The sequence below is a fragment of the Mixophyes fleayi genome, chromosome 1, assembly GCF_038048845.1.
Source record: "Mixophyes fleayi isolate aMixFle1 chromosome 1, aMixFle1.hap1, whole genome shotgun sequence".
Taxonomy (NCBI): Eukaryota; Metazoa; Chordata; class Amphibia; order Anura; family Limnodynastidae; genus Mixophyes; species Mixophyes fleayi.
The window spans coordinates 409373539-409397684 of record NC_134402.1 but is presented as its reverse complement, the minus strand read 5'-3'; the positions used below and the strand labels follow the sequence as shown (position 1 = coordinate 409397684).

The 24146-nt window shown below is 39.3% G+C and overlaps 1 protein-coding gene across 1 annotated transcript in view; it reads left to right on the top strand.

Moving 5' to 3' along the window:
• TBCA (tubulin folding cofactor A) overlaps positions 1 to 19817 on the top strand; it is a 31456-nt gene extending 11639 nt beyond the window's left edge. Inside the window, exons 2-4 of the mRNA XM_075182219.1 lie at positions 15666 to 15771; positions 18338 to 18424; positions 19486 to 19817. Coding sequence (XP_075038320.1) covers positions 15666 to 15771; positions 18338 to 18424; positions 19486 to 19566 — 274 coding nt within the window. The 3' untranslated portion in view covers positions 19567 to 19817. The remainder of the gene's footprint in view (positions 1 to 15665; positions 15772 to 18337; positions 18425 to 19485) is intronic.
• The last annotated feature ends 4329 nt before the right edge of the window (positions 19818 to 24146 follow it).

Below are 24146 nucleotides of genomic sequence, written 5' to 3'. Positions count from 1 at the left end.
CAAAGCCCCATATTCATCAGCCATTACTCCAGTGTGAATTTTTTGAAGCTCAGGGGGTAAATGTATGTAGCTCTGATTTTTTCAACTCGCCGGAAATCAGCGACTTTGCAGCTAAAATGTAAAGTGGCGATGGCTTGTAAAGGCAAACTTGCACTTACAAGCCATCGCCGCTTTAAATTTTAGCTGCAAAGTCACCGTTTTCCGGCGAGTTGAAAAAATCGGAGCTACGTAGATTTACCCCCAGATCTGGGTTCAAAATGAGCAAAACAAAAACTCATTCTCAAGGAACACATCCGTTTATTGTTTTGAGAAATTAAAGCTATTCCATGTTTGATTGCTAAGAAACTGAAGATTTCATACAAAGGTGTCCACACAAAGATGTCTTGAGAGGAAACGGCAAACTGGATCTAACCAGGATAGAAGAAGAAGTGGAAGGCCCAGATGCACAACTACACAAAAGGAGAACTACATCAGAGTCTGCGGTTTGAGAAACCGAATCCTTACAGGTCCTGAGTTGGCGATTTCCTTAAGTAGTAATCTCCAAATACCAGTGTCATCTTCAACAGTAAAGAGTTAACTCTGGGATCCTGGCCTTATGGGCAGAGTTGCAAAGTAAAAACAATATTTAAAACTGGCAAGTAGGGAAAAAAAAAGGTTAAAATGGGCAAAAGAACACAGAGAATGGACAGTGGGTGACTAGAAAAGAGTATTATGGAAGGATGAGTCTAAGTTTGTGATGTTTGGCTCGAAAAGGAGAACATATTGAAGACATACAGCAAATAAAAGGATGCTGGAGGTGTGTGTGATGCCTTCTGTCAAGTGGAGAAAATATAATGGTATGTGGCTGTTTTGGTGCTGGTAAGGTGGGATATTTAGAGGGTGCAAGGAGTAATGAACCAGGAGGGTTACTATTTTACAAGGTCATGCCATGCGCTTGATTGGTGCAACATGCATCAGGACAATAATCCTAAGTATATGTCTAAGCCAGGGGTCCTCAAACTATGGCCCGCGGGCCACATGCGGCCCGCGGAGGCCATTTATCTGGCCCCCGGGCATAGCCGGATTAAGGGGCTTTTTTTATTATTATTCTTTTTTTTTTTTTTAATGGTGGCGGCGTCGGCGCGGGCAGGGGGTTTCGGGGCTCCCTTCGGTGGTGGGGGGAGCCGGGTAGTAAGAAAAAAAAAAAAGATGCACTACTCGCCTCACCGCGGCGCTGGCGTCCCTCCTCCTCCTTCCTCTCTGCACTGTTGATACTGAATGACAGGCGTGACGTCATCAAGTCACGCCTGTCATTCAGTGAGGAGCAGCGCGGAGAGGAAGCAAGAAGACGAGAGGAGAAGAAAAGAAAAGCTAATAGAAAGGTAAGAAAAAAAAAAAAAGGGAATAACGCAAAAAGGCACAGTATGGAGGAAAAGGGGTAGAAGAGGCACAGTATGGAGGAAAAGGGGTAGAAGAGGCACAGTATGGAGGAAAAGGGGTAGAAGAGGCACAGTATGGAGGAAAAGGGGTAGAAGAGGCACAGTATGGAGGAAAAGGGGTAGAAGAGGCACAGTATGGAGGAAAAGGGGTAGAAGAGGCACAGTATGGAGGAAAAGGGGTAGAAGAGGCACAGTATGGAGGAAAAGGGTAGAAGAGGCACAGTATGGAGGAAAAGGGGTAGAAGAGGCACAGTATGGAGGAAAAGGGGTAGAAGAGGCACAGTATGGAGGAAAAGGGGTAGAAGAGGCACAGTATGGAGGAAAAGGGGTAGAAGAGGCACAGTATGGAGGAAAAGGGGTAGAAGAGGCACAGTATGGAGGAAAAGGGGTAGAAGAGGCACAGTATGGAGGAAAAGGGGTAGAAGAGGCACAGTATGGAGGAAAAGGGGTAGAAGAGGCACAGTATGGAGGAAAAGGGGTAGAAGAGGCACAGTATGGAGGAAAAGGGGTAGAAGAGGCACAGTATGGAGGAAAAGGGGTAGAAGAGGCACAGTATGGAGGAAAAGGGGTAGAAGAGGCACAGTATGGAGGAAAAGGGGTAGAAGAGGCACAGTATGGAGGAAAAGGGGTAGAAGAGGCACAGTATGGAGGAAAAGGGGTAGAAGAGGCACAGTATGGAGGAAAAGGGGTAGAAGAGGCACAGTATGGAGGAAATGGGGTAGAAGAGGCACAGTATGGAGGAAAAGGGGATGCTGGAGGAAAAGGGGTAGAAGAGGCACAGCATGGAGGGAAAAGGGGTAGAAGAGGCACAGCATGGAGGGAAAAGGGGTAGAAGAGGCACAGCATGGAGGGGAAAGGGGTAGAAGAGGCACAGCATGGAGGGAAAAGGGGTAGAAGAGGCACAGCATGGAGGGAAAAGGGGTAGAAGAGGCACAGCATGGAGGGAAAAGGGGTAGAAGAGGCACAGCATGGAGGGAAAAGGGGTAGAAGAGGCACAGCATGGAGGGAAAAGGGGTAGAAGAGGCACAGCATGGAGGGAAAAGGGGTAGAAGAGGCACAGCATGGAGGGAAAAGGGGAAGAAGAGGCACAGCATGGAGGGAAAAGGGGAAGAAGAGGCACAGCATGGAGGGAAAGGGGGTAGAAGAGGCACAGCATGGAGGGAAAAGGGGTAGAAGAGGCACAGCATGGAGGGAAAAGGGGTAGAAGAGGCACAGCATGGAGGGAAAAGGGGTAGAAGAGGCACAGCATGGAGGGAAAAGGGGTAGAAGAGGCACAGCATGGAGGGAAAAGGGGTAGAAGAGGCACAGCATGGAGGGAAAAGGGGTAGAAGAGGCACAGCATGGAGGGAAAAGGGGTAGAAGAGGCACAGCATGGAGGGAAAAGGGGTAGAAGAGGCACAGCATGGAGGGAAAAGGGGTAGAGGAGGCACAGCATGGAGGAAAAAGTTTTTTTTTAGGGCCCCTAACATTCCAGGATCCAGACAAGCCACAACTAAAGAAACCTGCAGCACAGGTGGTGAAAGTGAGAAGAACAGGTAGGAAAGAGCAGCAAAGTCTGTGAAATGTTGTGATTCTAGTGGGATAATCCCAATTTTTGGTGACCGTTCAATGGTGTACACAACAATGCAGTTTTTTTGTCTGTAGGAGGGTGGCCTGGCCATGCCCAATGATGCATTATCAATGGTATTTTAATTTGCGGTATCATTGCTAGTTTTAATGTGCATTATAAATTTTATTTTTAAAGTACGGTATCATTGCTAGTTTTAGCGTGCGGTATCATTGCTAGTTTTAGTGCACGTTATCAATGGTATTTTTAATGTGTGATATCATTGCTAGTTTTAATGTGTGGTGTCAATACCCATTTTAATGTGGTGTTTTGATGATTGTTTTAATGTACAGTATTTTAGTTTGTGGAAACAATGATTTTTCTTATGCAGACAACCTAGGTGAGCCCTCTGGGAGAGCTGTAAGTGTCATACTGTGGGCTGTAGGTGATGTAATGCAGGATGTGTCACTATGCCCTTAATTTTAGATCTTAGGGGCCCCCCTGTCTTAAGTGCCCCGGGCCCCCCGAAGCCTTATACAGCTCTGCCGCCGGGTGTTCATGCCGCCGCTGCCTGTCTGTCATTTTTTTTACATGAGAAGGACGGTCGTTGGTGGAAGAGGGAGAGGGGGCGGCGGCCGCCGATTGGCTGGCCGGCTGAAGCGCTGGATCATAGTTTTTGTTTTTACTATAGTCCGGCCCTCCAACGGTCTGAGAGAGAGTGAACTGGCCCCCTGTTTAAAAAGTTTGAGGACCCCTGGTTTAGAGTAAATTCACTTAGGGTTTAAATGCTTGGTTAGAAAAAATACATATGAATAAATATAGATTTTTGTTAACATTCATATAGTAATTCTTCGCTTAATGTCATTTAAAGGTGGGCACAGAAAATTAAAGAAGTTTGCAGTTAGAGGTGTGGTTTTGTTGCTTTTGTACAGTTTAAAGTATATAATAGCAAAAGCCAGCATGTGTTCATAAAGCATATAGATTAGCAAATTGGTACAAGAACAGTGAGCATTTGAGAAGAGCACGTTTTATTAATAAAAGAGTTTTTGCTTTAAGTAGTACAGAATCCCTAAAATATTTCCCAAAATGCAAGGAAATAATATTAAAGTAAATATATCCATCTTGAAAAAATATTAATAACTGTGTAGAAAACACGTTGGTAGAAGGTTTTTTTTTTTCTTCATAGAAATTTTGGCAACCTTTTTTAAAATAACTCCGTTTCCTCTAAAAATAAGGTGACATTTTCAACAGTATTTGGTCTCCACTCTTTATCTGTTTCTGTTAATATTACAGATCCTTTGTGGTTTTATTCTGAATTTAATACGGTATATTCTTATACATCAGAAACTGAAAAGTAATTGCTTAAGCAAAATGATTGGTAACCTAGACTTATTATTTGGTAGCAGCAACCAGCCATTTTTCTATTGCCATGGGTGACCTTCCTGCACCTCCCTCCTGGCAGTGTGGTCCACTCTTCTTGTGCAGACAGCTCCAGTTCTCCCAGGTATGAAGGTTTCTTCTCCCAGTTGCTGTTTTCAGATCTCTCCAAAGGTGGTCTATGGGATTTAGATCTGGACTCATTGCTGGAAACTTCAGAACAGTGCAAAGTCTTGTGTTGAACCATTCCTGTCTTGGTCTAATGTGTTCCAGAATTAATTTGTCTTGTTCAGGGTATTTTTGCAAACTCCAGTCAGGCTTTCTTATGTATCACTCAGCAGTGAGGCTCTCCTGGGCCTCTTAACATATAGCCACCTTACATTGCAGTGTGTTCCCCCCAAAAAATTTGCCAGCGGGTGGGGACAGTTGTAATACTAAGCAATAATCATGAACAATGTTGTTGGTTATTGCCCACACCTGCCAGGACTGGTCAGACTGGTGGTCAATGGTCTAAGGCACACTGCTGGCTGTTGTCCTCACATAGTGCCTGTTCTAATAGGAGAAACAATGGTTTATTCTATTATAATAGGACTCTGTTGGTCTCCAAGAGCCGGATGGCAAGTAAAAATAGCCGGGTGGAGCACCCGGAAAATAGGTGCTGGGGAGAACACTGCATTGAGTCTTGAATCTGATCAGCAGTTGATTGAGGTACTTTCTACATTTGAACAAACCTGCGCTGTAATCTTTGATCCAGGTTTCTCTTTCCTAAGAACATTACGTATGGTGGAAACTGAAACGTTAAAGTCTGTGGAGGTTGCGTTGTAGCCTGGAGGTTGTCCATGCTCGGCTACAGTCTTCTGTCTGACCTCCTCAGTCAATTCTTTGCTATTCTTTTCTCCATTCTCATTGCAGTACACATAGTGACACAAAATTGGAGAATGTCATTTTCTCTTTTCAAGCTAAATTAAGGAGTGACTTTTATATTGCAGGCACCAGTTACTCACCATAGGTGAGTTCACTTTCAAAGTGATGGAGAATCATCACATGCTTGAAATCTGATTAACTATGTATCTTAAAGGAGGCTATAATTATGGCCGACCCATTAAGGGTTTATGTTTGGAATATGCTACAGCTTTCTTCTTTTTTTTTTTGGTGTTTTATACCGCCACAAAACGGGGAGGGGTGGGGGCGTATGCACATAGTCAATGTACAGTAAGTGTGTGCTAAGCTCAAGTGCATGCAGCAGCGTCTGATTCACACTTCGGGCATCTCAAAGGTACGTGTTTTTCTGTTGTATCACTTGCACCAGCTACCTGAAAGGTGTAAGTGCTGGTTAATGGCGATGACAGTCGCATATGCATGCTAGAACATGTGTTTGCAATTAAAAATGCATTTTATGTGCAGTAGACATTGATAACATCCTAATGAATGTATTATAATAACAAAAACTTTTTCATTGTTATCATTAATAACTATATTACAAGTGAAAATATTTGAATACTTTTTTTTTTTTCCTGTGTGTTCTGGGACTTTATATTGCACATATGTATTGTACATATCATGCAGTGTATTGTGTCTGTCTCAATACAGCAAGTGTGGTATAAGCAGAGCGTACCTAGACTCATTCAACAAGAGAAGTTTTTTCAGATTTGCTTCTAGTTGAATATGGGTGTGTCTGATTTACATTTGTTTTGCGTGCCTTAATGAATCAGTCCCATAGTGTTTTATGAATTCACTGGTCAAAGCCTCCTGGTAGGAGCTACAGAGAGGGTGACTACAGGACATTCCAAATAAGATGGAAATCACCACTCTGCCCTTAGGTCTCTTGCCCAGTGGTATAAAAAGATCATGTTTTTCAAACTAGTAGTTGCATGTAAACTGGTGTGGCTATGGCTATTGGCTCCAATGACCCAATACCCACTTCTAGTTGGGAGTGTTTGCAGCTGAATTTTTTGGACACTGCTTACTATTTTTACTTGTGTTCACTGCAAGTGAACACATTGGGAGTCAAGGTAGTGTTCTCTATTGAGCTGCAATTACAATTGCTACCATAGCAGGTTACATGTGATAGTGTTTCATTGGCATTTGTCGAACACCAGTGAATAACAAGTCTTAAGTTACAAATTTCTTCTTGGCTTCCAACACAATAAGCAACACCTTTTAAAGTAGTATTATGGTCGGTTGGATTTTCTGTTTTGTTTTTTTACATCCAAAACCAGTGTTGTGTTTTGTTTTATTAGTATTATTACTATTATTATTATTATTATTTACAAAACATAACTGACTTCATCTACATTTTCTGGGTACTGGCATTTACTTTTTTTGCAAAGACCCCCCCCAAAACTTCTGAGAATTGATATGAATCAGTAAGTCCTTCCTTAGACTCTGGTAGGAGACCATTCAGACACACCTGACCCTCACCATATTAGTCTATGAACCTCCCTCACTGGGAGAGCTGTGTTCTGCTTATTTTTTGGCACATAACCGACAATCTGGTACTTCACAAAAACTGGCTGGAAAAATAAACCCTTCTAGCTGCTTCTAACACCTCTTCTTAGTGAGAACTACACATTAGGGATCACAATAAACAGGGGCAGTAGGGGGGATACATGTTTACAGTGCTGATGGCTTCAAAAATAATCATGTGTGATTAAGTAAAAGTGTGCTTTTTGCATCATCTAATGTAGACACTATATTCCTAAACATAAAATACTGTATTTGAAGGAAGGCGACAGGGGAAGCAGGATTAATAAATTTTACCACAAAGATGGCCGACCACCTTTTGTGAAGAGACTGTCTCTCCATACAAAGTTATTGCTAGATGTGGCATAGAACAAAAAACTGAGTAAAGAAGCATCCGAGATGTGAAAAGGAGTTAAATTAGGTTAGAGCACCCTTCTAAAGATCGTTTTAGGTCATGATGTTTATCAGCATAACATGGAAATAGAAACAATAGAATATGTCCCTGCTGTCCATTCTCAATTCACTACCTTTTAAGAAGTATCCTGTAATTGAGATTTAATAGGTTTGATGAAGACTTGTTCCTTCGGTTTCCCAAACTTGATTCCATGACAAATAATTTAAATTATAATGTATATTTATTCTGGTTCTACTCATTATATTAGTTTGTTTCTCTCTCCAAGACCTGTGTAACACTTACAATATTACAAAAACGCTCAAGATATTTCAATCAAATTATTTTTCCAAAGTTCTCCGATGAGGTCATTTCATCTAATGAAAATGAGAGAATCTTCATTAACTTCTGTGCTACACATTGATCTTTTGGTTTTACACAATCCGTTTACAGCTTAACTACCTGCCTATTCAAACCTGAAAAGCAAGATTATGATTAATTTCTTGCCTGTAATAAAGAAATCCGTTTGAGTCAGTGGCAGCATATTCTGTTACTGAAATAGAAATTCAGTGAACAGTGGCCTCTATTCTGTATCATTTATAATTCCGCAACGGTGGCGGCTGCACATTTACTAAAGTGTGACCTTGGGCGAGACCTGCAGTCACAGAGGAAAGTAACATGAAGCATTGCCCCAGGCTCTCTCTCTCTCTGGAAGTTAAAAACACTGTACATGGCTTTTATACAGTTTTGCACATTTCGGTTAGCTCCTTGCACAGCGGATACCCTTAATAAAATGACAACAGTAATTTGGTTTTGTCATTTGAACTGGCTTTGGCTACATGCCTCAAAAATACAGTATTAGGGTTGCTGAATGTGTGTCGGGTCTAATTCTTTTTTCCATTTTCCAGAGAGCGGCTTTTCCATTAACTTTGGGAAAACACACTGGCAGATTCGTTTAAAAGCAGCTCAGCTCCACCCTGGCTCTAAGTGACTTAGCCTGTGCAATCAGAAATTAAGATCAAGGGACATTTTTCTCATTAGGCTGTCGTTTTTTGTTATTTGCATTCCAGCGATGGCATTGTGACTTGCAACCATATCTGCAGTATAACTCATCTCAAGGAGTCTTAAGACACTTACTGTAGCATATGTTAACTATTACAAGATGCCTTGATGGAAGGATATTAAAATTACTGGTAATTGACATAAAATATGACAAAGTGTTTTAGGCTTTCTGAGCAAAGCAACACACATTACGGAGGAGCAGCCCCATAATGTAACTGATTAATGAAGGATTGCTGAGGCATACGCTGCTGATGTTATGAAAAATGAATTCTTTGTTGTCTCGCCGACAACCGAGGAACTGCAGCCGGAAAAGACCATTACCGAGAATCATTATCAATAGCAATATTTTCAAACTCTATTATAGCAATCAGGTTAGAATTTATTCAATAGATTTAGCTCATTTGGTGGTAATTGATAAATAATCAAAATTTATCAATGTGCTTGCACACATTTCACTAACAATCAAGCAAAAATGGTCCATTTACCACCTGACTTGGTCCAAATTAGGATTAAATTGATGATCAATTAATCTTAGAAGGGGCAGTGTTGTATTTTGTAAGGGAGCAACAGAAAAAAAAAAAAGGCAAATAAATGTAGTTAAGACAGAAGATTAGTAGAAGGAGCTGAGCTGCTATGGTTCACAGCTAATAAGCACGCAGCTGGATTACAAATGGCTCCAAAAATAAAAAAACGTTTTTTTCTGCTGCTTTTGTGTATTAGGATATGTGATGCAATGGGTGGAATGATTATCATTCGGTGCCTTGGTATACTCTGCATATGAACACGATAGATCTCTTATATCAGCAATGCTAATACTACGATTTCTTGACTATTTTAATGTTTGTTCTTTTTTTCCTTTTTTTTTTTTTTCCTACTTATTTCACTGAATAACTTTATGCTCACTCCCCACACAGACACCCAACAAAATAAATAACATTAATACTTTTAACAGCAATTTTTCAGGATGGCCGGTTAAGCCATAAAGACATTTTCACTATTGCCTTTATTCCTTCTCCCCCCTCCACCAGTAGATATAGGATCATGGGCAGGTTCTTATTTTATTTTTAATTTTTTTTAAAGTCAAATGTTTGCTCGTTTAGGCTTCCTTATTTAATTTGACTATAATGCCAGCAGCAAATGAAAATAAAAAAAAATGTCTAAAATGTTAAATATGATGAAATAAATTCTATCATTTATGCATTGTAGGATTAGAAAGTGTTAATTCACAGTGACATGTTTGCAGAATTGGAAATGTTATCATGCTCGGCTGAGATAAAATGCCCAAAACTTTTCAGGGCATAGGTATTTCCAGGGCATCTTTAAGAGTAAAGCAACAAATTGCCAGGGATGTCAGACAAGGTTTGTAGAACCTTTTGGATGCATGTTTTTATATTTAGATGTTGCAGTAATGTAGGTAATATGGTTGGTGTTGCTTGCACTGGTTTTGTGTTATGGGCTGTTTTTCTGGCTTTCTCTCATCCTTCGTTCCAGTGTTACTGAAAGACAAAGACTTTTGTTCCCTCTTGTGCTGGAATAATCTGCGTTTATAGTCTACTTACATTGGTAGTGTTTTGATGCTGGGGAAAATGCTTTGACAGATCAGATACAGTGGTAAAGTAATGGATGCCAGCCTCCATGAGCTGGCAAGAAGAGACCTGAGAAGTCAGACCTGGCTGGGAATCTAGCAGCTACAGTGAAGCAGGATTGGCTTGTATCTGACAGATGCTAAAGATGAGGTTCAGATTGTAACAAGTAATATCTCTGTAGTAATAAAGGAGACTGAGCTGTTATTATCATTCTACTCATACACCCATACACCTGGTCTTTCCTAGCAAACATTGTATATTGTTCTGCTGTCATATTACATAAACTATATGTGTATACTCCAGAGTTTCCTATTCAACCACAGTGATCCAATCCAGCTGTTTGAACGTGATGGTTGCCATTGGCAGGCTAGTACTAAGCGTTAGTGTGCAATTTACTATGTAATCAGTGTAAGTGCTGCTTTTCTTATTTGCGTTATATAGAACTGTTTGTAGACTTAATCTGAGAGTAGTAGCAATATGTATCTATATTGGCCTCATAGCCTCACATCATCCCTAAACGTCACCCCGTATCAGAGTAATCCGATTCACATAGCTACTTTTTATGCTATGGGACAGGAATCTAATTACTTGGCCACGGATCTGTTCTTTCAGATGATCTGGTAGAATGACCATACTTAATTGAGCATCTTGTCTGTCTGTAAAACTGCAAATTGTCTTTAAGTTCATTACTATTCCCCCCCCCCCCCCCTACAGCACACACACACACACACACCTTTATATGATACCTCTTGTAAATAAGCTCCTGTCTAATATCTTACAGTAGTAACATTACTCTGTGGCAGTATGTAGAGCTAAAGAGGAAATAGCAAGCGGTCCTCTACATATATCTCTCTACTACCGCTCTGTGTCAAAATGCCTGACATACCAGTGACAATAACTTTTTGCACCAGTGATTTCAAAACCAGTGATACTCGGCAGATGATGTGGTTTTAGAAGACTTGTGTAAGCAAAAAATGTACATACAAACCTCCCTCCATATCACCCAGGTACCATCAGAGGTAAACTTACCCTTTTAAAGAGCTAAAAATGAAAACTGTTGGTAAGTGCTAGCCCACTGGTAAATTTAAGGCTCCACAACGTTTCCAAATATTAGATCAATTATCCACTGCCAATAATCTATTTAATTTATGCTCTTTGTTAATTCACCTTGCAGGAAGTTATTCCACTGAGGTTATGCATAAGCACTCCCCGCTCTAATCTCAAAAGAGCAAAGTGTAGGCCTCTTCTGTCCACAGCATGATCCAGACCAGACCGCACCTGCTCAGGAGAGGCTCTAATGGGGGATTGGGAGGTGAGAACGCTATCGCTGGGCCCCCACCAAGATTTTGTGCTGTTCCACCCCTGTATACAAAATACATAATATTAACAATAAATGTAGTTGCAATGTAAAATGTAGAATATTACTTCCATGGTCCACAGTTGACCCAATTTGCAATGCTATATCCTGTGCTACTTGTGTAGAGATCTCCTGATTGAAATAGAACAGAGACTCATCAGTGACACATGCGCCAGGGGTCTGGTTCTGGTCAGTGTAAATCAGAATACAAACTTGGAAACAATATGGGTATTATTGAATGCTTGGGACCCAATCGCTAAGAGTAAGTAATTCAAAAAATATTTGACATTTATATTAATATAGTAAAATATTTGACATCGATATTCCCCAGACTACATCTAATATTGCAGATTTCCACCTCAAAGTTAGTCTATCCTTCTTGTGCTTATTCTGTCTAGGATATGTCCTTGGGTCAGCAGGTAAACCACTGAATAGAAAGTGATCAAATACAATTTAGCATATTCCATTATAAGAACTGTAATTTCCGAAAAATTTTCTAAGGTCATGGTTGGAAAGTTCATGTGAAGGACCTATCTTGATTTTGGAATGGAAGTTTTGAATTGTTTTCTTGCACACACTTTGCTGTGTAGTAGGGAAGTGCATGTTTCTATTAGCATTTTTAAACAGGATATACAAGTAGTGGACAAAAAAATGGAAACGCCAATATAAAGTCACAAGGAGGAATGCAGAACCATTCTTTCATAAAAAAAAAGCCACTCAGCTGATGCCTGGTTGATGGTGGCGGAAAACGCTGTTCCAGAATATTGCTAAAAATTCAAATGGGTTCAGATCTGGTGACTTTAGACTATGGATAGCATCCGTGTTATGCTCATCAAACCAATGGCTGCTCTGTGGATTGGGGAATTGTCATCATGGAAGACACCCCACCTTAAAGAAAGAAATGCTGCAACAGTAGATGATCACCCTGTACTATTAAGTAGCAATTAGCATTGACTTGTCTTCTAAGAGAATGACTGCACCCAAACCATGACAGGAGTATGCTCTCCACAACATTATAGAACCATCAGACCTTTGGCTGTTGGAAACAGGCACCTGGCTGTAGAGTTCTGTAGGATGATGTCAAACATGCAGTCAGCCTTTCTACAGACCATGGTGAAGGATGATTCATCTGACTATTGCCTTCCTCCACTGCTCGGTAGTCCAGTGCCTGTGCTCTTTACATAACTGAACACACATATGTGCTTTGTCGGGAGCGATTCTGTACTTACACCGACTATAATATCCTGCTTTCTCTGTTTAGTTCTTGTTAGGGCTTTTTTTTATGAAACCGGCTGCTTGTGCCACTGGTTGAAATTTGCAGATAATTGATGTGCAGTTGGGACAGACTTCCTGTCACTTACCTGCATGGAACGATTAGACCAGCAAGTGAAATGCCTCAAAAGCCCAGACATAGTTGGTGTTGTAAAAAAAAAATAAAAAAAAAATAATAAGCAAGAGTAATAGATCTACTTGAAATGTAATAGCCTTATTGACAGGGGAGGGCTGGCAAAGTTTAGCCCAGGGGGCAAGCCTCAACTCAGCAGCCTATTTTAATAGGGAAAAATGCAGGAGGCCCAGTGACCCAGCCCAAGGTAGTGCACTATGGGATCGCTCCCCTGCCTCCCCTGCCCAGCCTGCCCCTGCTTATTGAAAGTAATGGCCTTTTGTAAGCAATGGATTTTAGGGAAAATAGCGGTTTGCGTTCGCTTTGTAGGGCATCAAATGTATTTCTATACAATGTAATACATGGAGAAGTCACTAGGATTGTAATGACATTCAACATGTTTGTGACATTGACATTTTTAACTGAAGCATTTTTAAGCTGCCCTACCACCTACTGTACAGCCCCAATAAATCAATGACATTCACCACTGTTAGATTTCAGGTGAGGGAGGGGTGAGCAGGAAGACCATTCTCCAGCATTATTGCAGCTTATGATAGTTCCTCCCACTCATGTCAGTTGCGCCCCTACTGGTTTTCAATTGGGGCTGTGAGAAAAACAAAGGTGGTAGAGATAGAAGGGGCACACCATGTTCAACTAATTTGCAGATTAGTGTGAAAACTAAAGAACAGAACAAAGCAAAATAAGAGCGCATATCACTTGAACCAAATAAAAAATACTGCCATAAATATATATATTTTTTTTTTTTTATTAAAAACATATAATACTAAACAAACTAAATATTGCAGTATAAAAATCATGAATCAACCGAAGTCCAAGTGGATCAGCAATTAAAGCCTGGCAGTTTCCTCACCCACCGCAGACTCATTCTGATAAACAGTTCAGGTATATTTAGCAAAGCTTTGCCTTGAAGGTGATTGCTGTTTTAAATTTCCTCTGCAAAGTCGCCGAATATCGGCAATTTGTAGAATCTGCTTTTAATACATTTACCCCATGGTGGGTGTCTCGACTCGGTTGGGGGAAAATGTCCTAGGTCTATGGATTATGCATAAATTAATATTGTAGTTTTGTTTTTTTAGGTTTGTTGCATTTCTGTGTTTTGGTTCTCTTATTATCTGACTGAGTTTGCAAATAGTAAAGGGTCATTCCATCATTGTTTTCTTCATTTCTCTTAAATGTATCTGTCAGATTTAAGGATGCATAAACTCCTTTGCCAGTGATCTGGTAGAGGAGACACTTGACTGATTTAATAGGGCATAAAATAATTATTTCTCAAATGGTCGTCCAGTTGTGTCAGATCACTTTGCTTTCCAGTAGCCATGTCTTCATGATCTTCTAAACATGAATCTGCTGGCACTTGTATTTATTTTTCTACTTTACTTCATTGTATTGTCTTCTTAAATAGCTGTGTAATCCCTACACTGTGGCATCATTTCTGTGACATTACGTAGATTATATTAATAATCTACAATTCAAGTTTATTTGACATCCAAAAAGAAAATTATTGCCTGTACTTATTTTCACTTTTACTTTTGTTTAAATGTTTAGTAGGACATATGGTAATGTTCTTATCTCTTATAAGGTTACCAGGCATCCCCTGTTTTGGTGCATCTGTTTTTGGAAAACTTTGCCCCCAGAAGGCCCTGGGACCAAGCTTCCCTCTCCTGGCTGCATGTTATTCTTCTGGCCCCACACACAGATCACTGGCTGATAGCTGAGGTGACTGTCACCTTTGTTGTCGTTTATTCCTGTTGCTGAGATTATCTCACCACTGAAAGTGTTAAGTGTTCTTAGCAATAAATTTCCATGCACCCTCCAAGCAGTTACAATTGCTCCTGGTGCCTCCATACCTCTTGCCTGGAGGGAGGTTCTGGATCTTTTGGACCTATGTGTGAAGCCCTCAATGACCTTGAGATCTCTAGATAATGTGGAAACATCGAACGGATGTTTAGGAAAGTGTCTGGGAAGGGGCGCGGGCCGGCAAGGAAGGGGGCTGGAGAGCTGGACAGATATACGGAAGACTGGCATGTGTAGGGGTTAAACCCTTCAATATATGGGGGACAATGGAGACCTGATTTTTGTGCAGTATGAATGGCAGGAAGGGATTATTGCTGCTTATTTCTGCAGTGTATGACGGCCATTGGTGGTTACCTCTGACAGTATATGGCTGGCAATATAGGTACTACTGCCCATTGTATGTTTGGCACAGAAGCATCTGTGTATAATGTATGTTTGACATATGGGGGGGGTGGGGGTGGGGGGTGCCCTCTGCGCAAAATTCTGATATTTGTAGCCTAGGAATATAGAACTATGAAAATAATTTTGACCACTATGTGCTTGCTGGCTATTCATTTTTGTGCTACAATAAGTGCATCTCTATTTCCCAAACAACATATCTAGTGTATATTCTTTAATATACACCAGTTAATTTTTGTAGTCTTTGTACTATACAAATTTAACACTTTTTCATTTGAAATTTCTATTTTTGGAATGTGCATATTTTGCTGTGGCTTACATTGGTTGAGGCCAAAATATTGATGATTGTGTCCCCAGATTTGTGTGTGTGTGTGTGTGTGTGTGTTTGTAATTTAGTGTATTTTCTATGAGACATTTCGGAATAATGGATCTTAAGATCCCTAGAAATATTTGGCCGATACTGGGATGTGACTCTCAGACCTGTAATGATCCCATATTTTTTTGTCTCTTGGCACAATTCTAACTTTCAATAAAGGAATCAAGGGACAGCGCAAAACATGGAATCATTGGGTTTCCAAGAGAGATCATCTCTGCAGTGTTACTTCCTACATACAGGGTATAATGCCATACAAATACTAGATTTTAAGCAACCACTAAAAACTGTAGCGTAGTTGCTTTACTGTATAACCAGGTCAAAGGATTATTTTTTAGAAAACTTTAAAAAAGCACTAATTGTGTGCTCAAAGTAAGAATAGCATATTTGGGGGATTTTTAAGTTTAGTTTTCTCTTAAATCATATTGAATTGTGGAAGTTTGGTTGATTTTGTCCAGATAATAATGTTGAATGTTCTCATCTGTCATATCCAGATTATCCAAAGAAAAAGTCATGTATCAAAAGGAAGCCAAACAACAGGAGGAGAAGATAGAGCGGATGAAACGTGACGGAGGAGATGAATACGATATTAAAAAACAGGCAAGTAATGATTTTTATATGAAAATCATAAATATAGTATTTCTCTTCACATTCCCTTTTAAAGAAAAAAATATTCCATATATGAAAAGTTTTCTTTGAAATTCTTATTTAATAAAATCATCCATTGGTAATAGATTATGATGGATTTTCCCTCTGTATATTTATACCTATTAATATGAGCTTGATCGGTCAGTGGAGAATTAAAACATGATCATAGTTCCACATATGGCTTCATTTAAATGACAAATAGCACATCAGCTGCTTGGCCTCTCCAAGTAACAGTTTAATGCGTTTACATGAGTTGTAATACCATTATAGAGGGGGTCTGAAATATAGCGCTGTGTCCTCAAACCTACTGATAATTCTTATAACGTTTGGTGTGTGGCGTTTTTTGGTAACTCATCGCCAATAGCGCCTTCAAATGCTACAAAAAGTACAAACCCTTGTAGTAAACACTACATATGCGTTTTTACTAGCACTAAAACGTGTAAATGCCCCAGCGCCTAGCAGTATACAAGCTCTGCCTGTTTCAGGCATGGAGGGAGCCTGGTTTTACTTGACATGTAGTCATATGACTCCTATTATAAGACATTTATGAAGAAGAGTTGCATGGAGATGATTTGCTGTAAATAGTCCTGAAAATGGTAACACCCTTCTAAAAACTATAGTTCCTGTGGGGGTGGTAACTGTGCTGTCAATACGTCTTGACATATGTTTGAGGCTCCTGGTATATTCTAGTCTTGTACTGACAGCATCTTCAGCTTCATCCTCTTCCATCGTTATCCCCATTTATCTCTACTGCATTTGTTAGAGTCCACCCCATCCAAAGACGCCAGTCTCTGTCTCTCGAATACTAATCTAACGTTCCCTTCCTTTCAAACCCTTGTTCTCTTCATCTTCATAATAAGTACAGAAATGTTAGTTTGTGAAGAAATATGGTTCTGTGTACAGAATCTTTGTCCATGTTTTACTGAACATCTGTACAAAAATAATATAACAGATTCAACCTAACTTGTTTCAATTTATTGAGCCATAATGTAAAAATAACCATATGTGAGCTTATACTACTGTTTTTAAAATTCATTGCACTGAAATACATCATTTAAGCCAGCTCATGATTTTTGTACTAAATGAGATTGTAAACTGCTAGTATTCCTTGCCCTTAACATAAGGATTTGCACAAAACAACATTTCGGAATATATAGGCAGGAAAAATGTTCACGTTCGGTGGGGTTCCAGTTTAGTAATTTTTCTCCCAGCCGCATGGTGAGAATATCATCTCTGCTAAAATGAAATGCAGCGATAAGTAATAACTTTTTATGCATGATAAGTATCAAAATACAAACCTGCTGTTTTCTGCTTTTCATTTTCTTTACCTTTCTCTTTCACTTAAAATCTCCCGCCGGGGTCTCGCAGCATGATCAATAATACTCAATAACACTTTTTTTTTTCTCCATGCAGTAATTATCTCAATGTGATATTATCTCAGCACAGTATTTCTTTATTAACCACAAGATTCAGGCGATTTCTATACATGCAGCTGATCCCATCCTGGGTAAAGGTGCTCCACAGAAAACCAGTGGAAAGCGTTTATTTTAAGTAAACTTTCTGAGCCCAAGCTGGGACTTCAGTGACGGACACGACGACCGCGCGTTCGTCTCTGGATGTGCTGCCCGTCTCTGCTGCTCTTCAATTGCTTTTGGATGAAGTGTGAACGAAGCCACTTATATATGCATGATTTTATTCTAACCAAAATAGTTTTCCACAAGTTGAGCCGACATGATTATTGCTTTATCAGTAAAACCTGGGTTAGGAATTTGTTTTAAAAATGATTCCGTGCAAAGCTATTGTCTTTTTTTTTTTTTTGTTTTTGTTATCCTTCATTATAAATAAATGTCACTGAATATGACTTAAGGATAACAAGGGAAAACGTAATGAAACAGAATAATTTGCATTGTATAACACTGATTAACTATTATTGGATTAGTAACATAACATTGCTAAGCCTGTGTCCTATAAGCATATTAGAATGGCATGTTGGATTGCCAGAAAGCTGGGCATTCTGAAGCTCCTGTCGTGGCAGACAGCCGTCATGAGATGTTTGATATGTGATCCATATGACCCAGTGCCGATTCACTGCTGTGTTATCCAAATAGGAGATTCGGAATGTGGCGATTATTTTTATTTTTTTCCCCACTGGAAAAGACAACATTCCAAGATTACATATCACTACCCTTAGCTGAAATTTGGCACAGGTCAATCACATCCAGCAGTTCTAATTTCTGTGTTGGTCCAGAAGGGGGCAAACAAAATGCAACAGCTGCCACAGAAACCTCAAAGGGGAAATGCAATATAAAAGAAATGACTTGAACGTTTAGTATAAGCAAAGTGTTATTTGATTGCAGAGCACTTTCCATACAGCACAAATAATTATTGTGTTTTAATTTTTAAGGATTTGTTAGGTTTTTAATAATAATGAGCACTAATTTGAATCCTCCTAAAAATGAACCTTGTTGCCTCCTCTTACATGTTCATTACAAATGTTCATCTCCATTTCGCATTGCAGAAGGAAGTTTTGCAGGAATCTCACATGATGATCCCAGACTGTCACCGCAGACTGGAAGCAGCACATACGGATCTTACACAACTCCTAGTAAGTAGATCTATGTGAGCCATGGACATTAGTAGTGTTGATAAATACATACTAAAGGCCAGAATGATCTCCCTCAATTGGTATATTGTTTTTTTGGTATGTTGGTCTTCAGCGTTCATTATGGACTTGAAAATGCACAAATGTCATACTTGACCACTCAAGAACACTGATGATATAACTTAGTGTTACTATCTGCTTACAGGTGTAGAAAGCCGGGTCTCCATTACACTCATAGGCTTCTTTTAAATTTAATCAAAATCATTTTATTTTTTTTATGAATGTACATGGTTTTATATTATACATCTTCTGTTTTAAGAGAACTAGCCATTTAGTTGTGGTACAATATAAATCCTTTTAGTTTATTACATTTTCTCCATTAGTGGTGATCCATGACATGTCTGAGGATTGGTTTACCCTTGGATAATATCCCACTTTTCCATGGCAAATTTCATGTTCAGTCTCTTACTTTTCCTTCTCTACTTTTTAATGTCCATGTAAGGTACTTTGTGATCCAATAACTTTAATTGTGCAATGATAACAGCGCGGACCCCAGTGCTGTCTTGTCTAACAGATGGGTCAGTAGAAGAGTTTCTGGTGGAACCAAAATATGTTTTAATAGATTTTAGGCTCATCAGTATTTTATCATCAATGTCAGAAAATGATATTGATGCACCCCATTCATGTTTGTTAACATGGATGTTTTATACAAGTTGTATCCTGCATTAACTGTATCAATACTAACATTATTGTAGTATATATTACTCCGTTAACTTATTGTGAACCCAACTCCCACATAATGATGTGGTTTGTCTTTATTTCTGGGGGTTCTAGTGGTAGCCACACTGGGTGGTGGCAGCAATGTGACCATTTGTTGGCTTCGCAGAATTGCATCTCTATGATTGATTATAATGTGTTATCTGCTACAGTATAGCGCCCCATAGTGGGTGGCTTAGTTATTCTGAAGCTAGGCCCTTGTTCTAAAAGCAGAATGAAAGTCCAATTAGTGACTGATGTGAATACACAGCATTCATGTTTGAAATGACAATGTTTTCTTCTTTTAGGAGAATGAAAAAGATTTGGAAGAGACAGAGGAATATAAAGATGCTCGCGCCATGCTGGACTCTGTGAAATTAGATGCATGAACACTCTCCAGTTTTTATTTTTATGCCTTGATACCATTCCACTGTCCTATTGGAAATTTGGGAAACACGAATGTATTTCCAGAGCCTAACGATACAGGACATGTTAAAATTCCATTTATGTAGCTTCAAGGCTGTAGAAAAAAAAAATGCTTTATCCTATACAGCTTTGTAGAAGTGTACTTAACTGGTATAGTAAAGGGAAAATCTCCATTTTCACATTTCCTGCATTAAAGGTGGTTAAGACAAAACAAGCAATGGTTTGTAGGTTCATCATTTCACATGTATGGAGGGTTAGTGGAGGAGTTTGGTGATACAATTTTGTTGTCATGGTTTACACAATGGAAAATATATTTTTTTTCCTATTTCGTGGCCAGAGCCCAGAAGGCTGCTATTAGTTCTGCCTGCCACTGGCAAATAGCGGTGGAGAGGTGTGAGAGGGGAGGGCCAATTACAAGCCGCAATCTCTTGATTATGCTGTATAATTGGTCCTTCCTACTCACACCCTGTTTTTGTTACGGTTAATAGAACACCCTTTTCCACTCGCACGTGATTCTTGGTCCACTTGCTGACCCCACCCTCTGGTTTTCAGCTGGGGCTGTAAGAGGAACAGAGCAGCCCCAGGAGCAGTCCTTGGGGTTTCGGCTAAGAGAGAACCCCTGCACTACTAATGGTGTGTATAGGCATCAGAGGAGCCCTCTCTATCTCGGGAACATGTTCTCTCGATATATAACTGTATATGCCATTGTTATTACACACTTGTCTGTTTAATAATCCTCTTGTAGGGTGAGGCTTATTTGTGCTATTAGTATTTTTGACATATCTGTTAAACATAATTCGATATTTATTGAGAAAGCAGCTTATGGTCTTGAAATCAAGCTGCCCGCACTTAGTCTTCCTTCCTGTTTTTTGTTGTATGTCTGATTAGGAAGAGTGTCCTTCACCAGATGCAGCTTTGCTCTCTCTCCACCGCTTCAAGACCCTTATGTTCTGGGGAGATTCCCCTATATGCACGCTACTTCATTTATTTTTCTTTAACCATCTTACTACTTTCCCTACACTTCTGAAACAGAAATCAATATCATATTTTCATTCCACATTCTAAGTGCATTTATCACCATGCATTAACCTTTACTGGTTTATTACATGGGGGGAAAAATATGCCAACTTTAATTTTTGTTCTGGAAATAGTTACTGCTGGCACTGTTTATAATAGCACCATTGGGGCTAATCTGTATAGTTTTTGGAATCTGTCTCCTTGTGTCCTTCATGTCTGATGGTACCACAAGCCTCCACTTCTGCCTCTGCGCAGTTGCAGTAATCACAACATTAAACAAAAGTTGAATTACTGCAAATGAAATAGACAGGAACAGTAAAAAAAACATAAAAAAAATCTACCATAACACAACACTAATTGACACACTAGTCTACTAATAACACAATTCGAAGCTCCAGTGTTTCCTGCACTGATATGCATTTCTTCATTGGGTGGTGATATACCCAGCAGGGCAGTTAATGTTCCAGGGCTTTGAATTGTGACTAGTCAGTGTCATGTTCTGGCATCATTTTTAGGTGCCAAAATAAACTCCTCTTTTTAGTAACTGCCTTTACTTTTGTTTGTTGGATTTTCACATGACATTCTCCTCCTCTTACCGTAGATTCACCTTTTTAAATTAGATTACTGACCAGTGAGCTATGGGGAGAGGGGCAAATTGGTAATTTAAAACAGTGCTTGTCTTTCTTTAGTTGACCACCTCATCCAAACAAATGTGTTATTAGATGCCCTTATGCTTCCTTGTTTTTATCCAATCACATGGCATTCCTTATTGTAATGCCATTCTATAGCGTTTTTCATGAGTTATCCCGACCAATGGACCACGCAAACAACAGTAGAAAGTGTGTTATCTCAATTCTAAGCATGCCTGGTATCTGTAGTGAACACTAAACAATATGTACGTTGGTATTTGTGCATAACTTTACATTTTAATCTTCTTTCTACTGTGTGATGGAAAGAAAATTAAACATTAATTTTGACCTTAGGGCTCATTCATGCAATATATATATATATATATATATATATATATATATATATATATATATATATATATATATAGAAAATATATGTATGTTTTTTTTAATATACTGTATTTCAATTTAGATGCAGTTTGTGTGTTTTTTCTTTTAAACAAATTTTTATGATGCAATTATACATGTTTTTTATGAAATTTATATAAGGCATATTAACTTTATAAAAATGCGTTAAAACTTTATTTGATTTTTGTTTTATATTTTTACATATAGTATCAATGCATTTTCTATGCCCCCAGTTTAGCATTATGAGAATTACTGATTGTTTAGGAAGTGTTTCAAAATCTTATATGCAGTGCTAATATTTTATATAGTATAGTTTCTTCAATCCTCCGTGGCAGCATTAACAATGGGTGAGTCTCTTCTAACCTTAGGAAGAGACTGGAAATAAAAGAAGCCTCTGGGTAGAATATAGTGCAGCTCCTCCTCATCCCTGGTGTCTGTTCCTTTCTCTACCTGACTATACAGAGCATAAGTTAGTATGTTGTTTTCTGTATAGGGGCTTGCCTTTATCTAGAGGCCCGACTCCACATTGCTGCTGAGGTTCAGAGCTGGCAACCTTCGATAGTAAATGCAGTACAATTCAGATCTGTAAGCATTTTGAATTTGGCAAGTGCGTGCCGTATAGGCTCTGTGCAGGGATGAATAAGCACAAAAATGAAACTTAATTCCAAAGGTAGATGCAGCAATAGCCATTTTCTGCTAGGACGACTATTCCTTTAAAAGACATTGTCCTTTTTTTTTGGGGGGGGGGGTCCTATGGATAGAAAGATGAAAATTTGTTTTAAGAAACTTCATATTTCTAGGGGAACTACCTTAAAGGCAGATGTGGTCATGGTTTAGGTGTCCAGAGCACTCGGACTATTGTGAGAAACCCAATGTGGATGTTAAAGAAAAAAAATATAGTAGACAACACTTTCTTAATAGTGTTATGTCCGTAACCATCGTCCCCAATAAGGATTGTCTGATGTGATTAGTGTGATCCAAAACACAGAGATTTAATAGCAAAATATCACAAAGTATAACCCGATACATACGCGGCACACTGGACCCAGTAACAGTTTATGAATCCTGAAGTCTGCTTAGTCAGAGAGACTGTTACTGTGCCAGTGGTCTGGGTTGAAAGAAAACAGTGATGATGTCACAATGTACACAAAGATACCACTAAGTTCGTTCTTTATTGGTTCAGGGTTTAAGATGGTCTAGTACATTGCAGGTCATAGGTCAGATCAAACGATGCTTCTCCAAAGGTGGGGGCAACTCCTCCAACAGTTGTGTACGGGAACTGCCAAAAATCTGGTTTAAACTAACCCATTAACAAGAGTATTTTTGAGTATTAATCTTAAACTAATAACTAGCGATCGCTTATCCGATGATACCAGATTCTTGCTGGTGAAATGTGGATTAATAGAAGACCAAACACAATACATTTCTTATGACCTGGACCATAAATATCTTTAATGTAGGTTTACCTTTGTGTAATAAAATCTCTAAGTCTTAATAATAAAAGAATGTGAGTTGGAAACTTTATTAAAGTGAACTATTTACAAATGTAGGTTCAAATGTAGATGTATTTACTGTGTTTTCCTATGTGATTGCATTTTTAATCTTTTGTATGCCGTTTCATACTAATCGCAATTGCACAGGAAACTATAACAACCAATATTTATTAATTTAGAACAACTTCATCCAATTATTTGACTTCAACAATAGCATTGAGGTTATGGAGAGAGAAATAGAATTCCTTTGAGACATCCTGGGATATCATTGTCTTTTAAGTCAGAACTATGGCCTCAGTGGCAATAGCTAAAAGCTCTCTGGATGTGTCCATGCTAACTCTAAGTACTCCCTTCCTCTTCATCCATCAACATTTTAAGGATGTAAGGAGCTACAAACTTGGTAGACATACACTAGGCAATGGGGTGCTAGTATATCTAAATAGCCCTTTTCAGGCATTCTGGCTTAAAGATGTGAGGTCAAGTCAGAGGATCTTGCAATGACTTGCCTAGCTCAGCCCTCATTGATAACGATGGGTGGCAGCATCACAGATTATACTGAAATCTGGACACATTCTATTTAGGATCAGTGGGTTCTGGACATTCAGTAGAGGGTATAAAATGGAGTTTCATTATGTTCCCAGAAGGAACTTTTGATGTCAAATCCAGAACCTCATGCACTGAAGTAGAATTGTAAGGGCTACACATCAGTCTACAAACATAGGAAGCCCCAGTAATTCCAAATGGCTGGATCATAAATGAGCCAAAGTCATCTTGTGCCATCACAACAAATAAAATTCCTGGGAGTCCAGATAGATGTGAGGAACTAAATTGTGTCTGCCGAAGGAAAGATGCATCAAGAGCCAGTCCTTGGCTTGTTAGTTACAGTCTCAAAAGTAAGATTCCAATAGGAGGGGATCATTGCCTCCTAGGAATGCTTTCTGTCACCACAGGTGTCGTCCCTTGGGCTAGGTGGCACTTGCGAATCCTTCAGTTAGG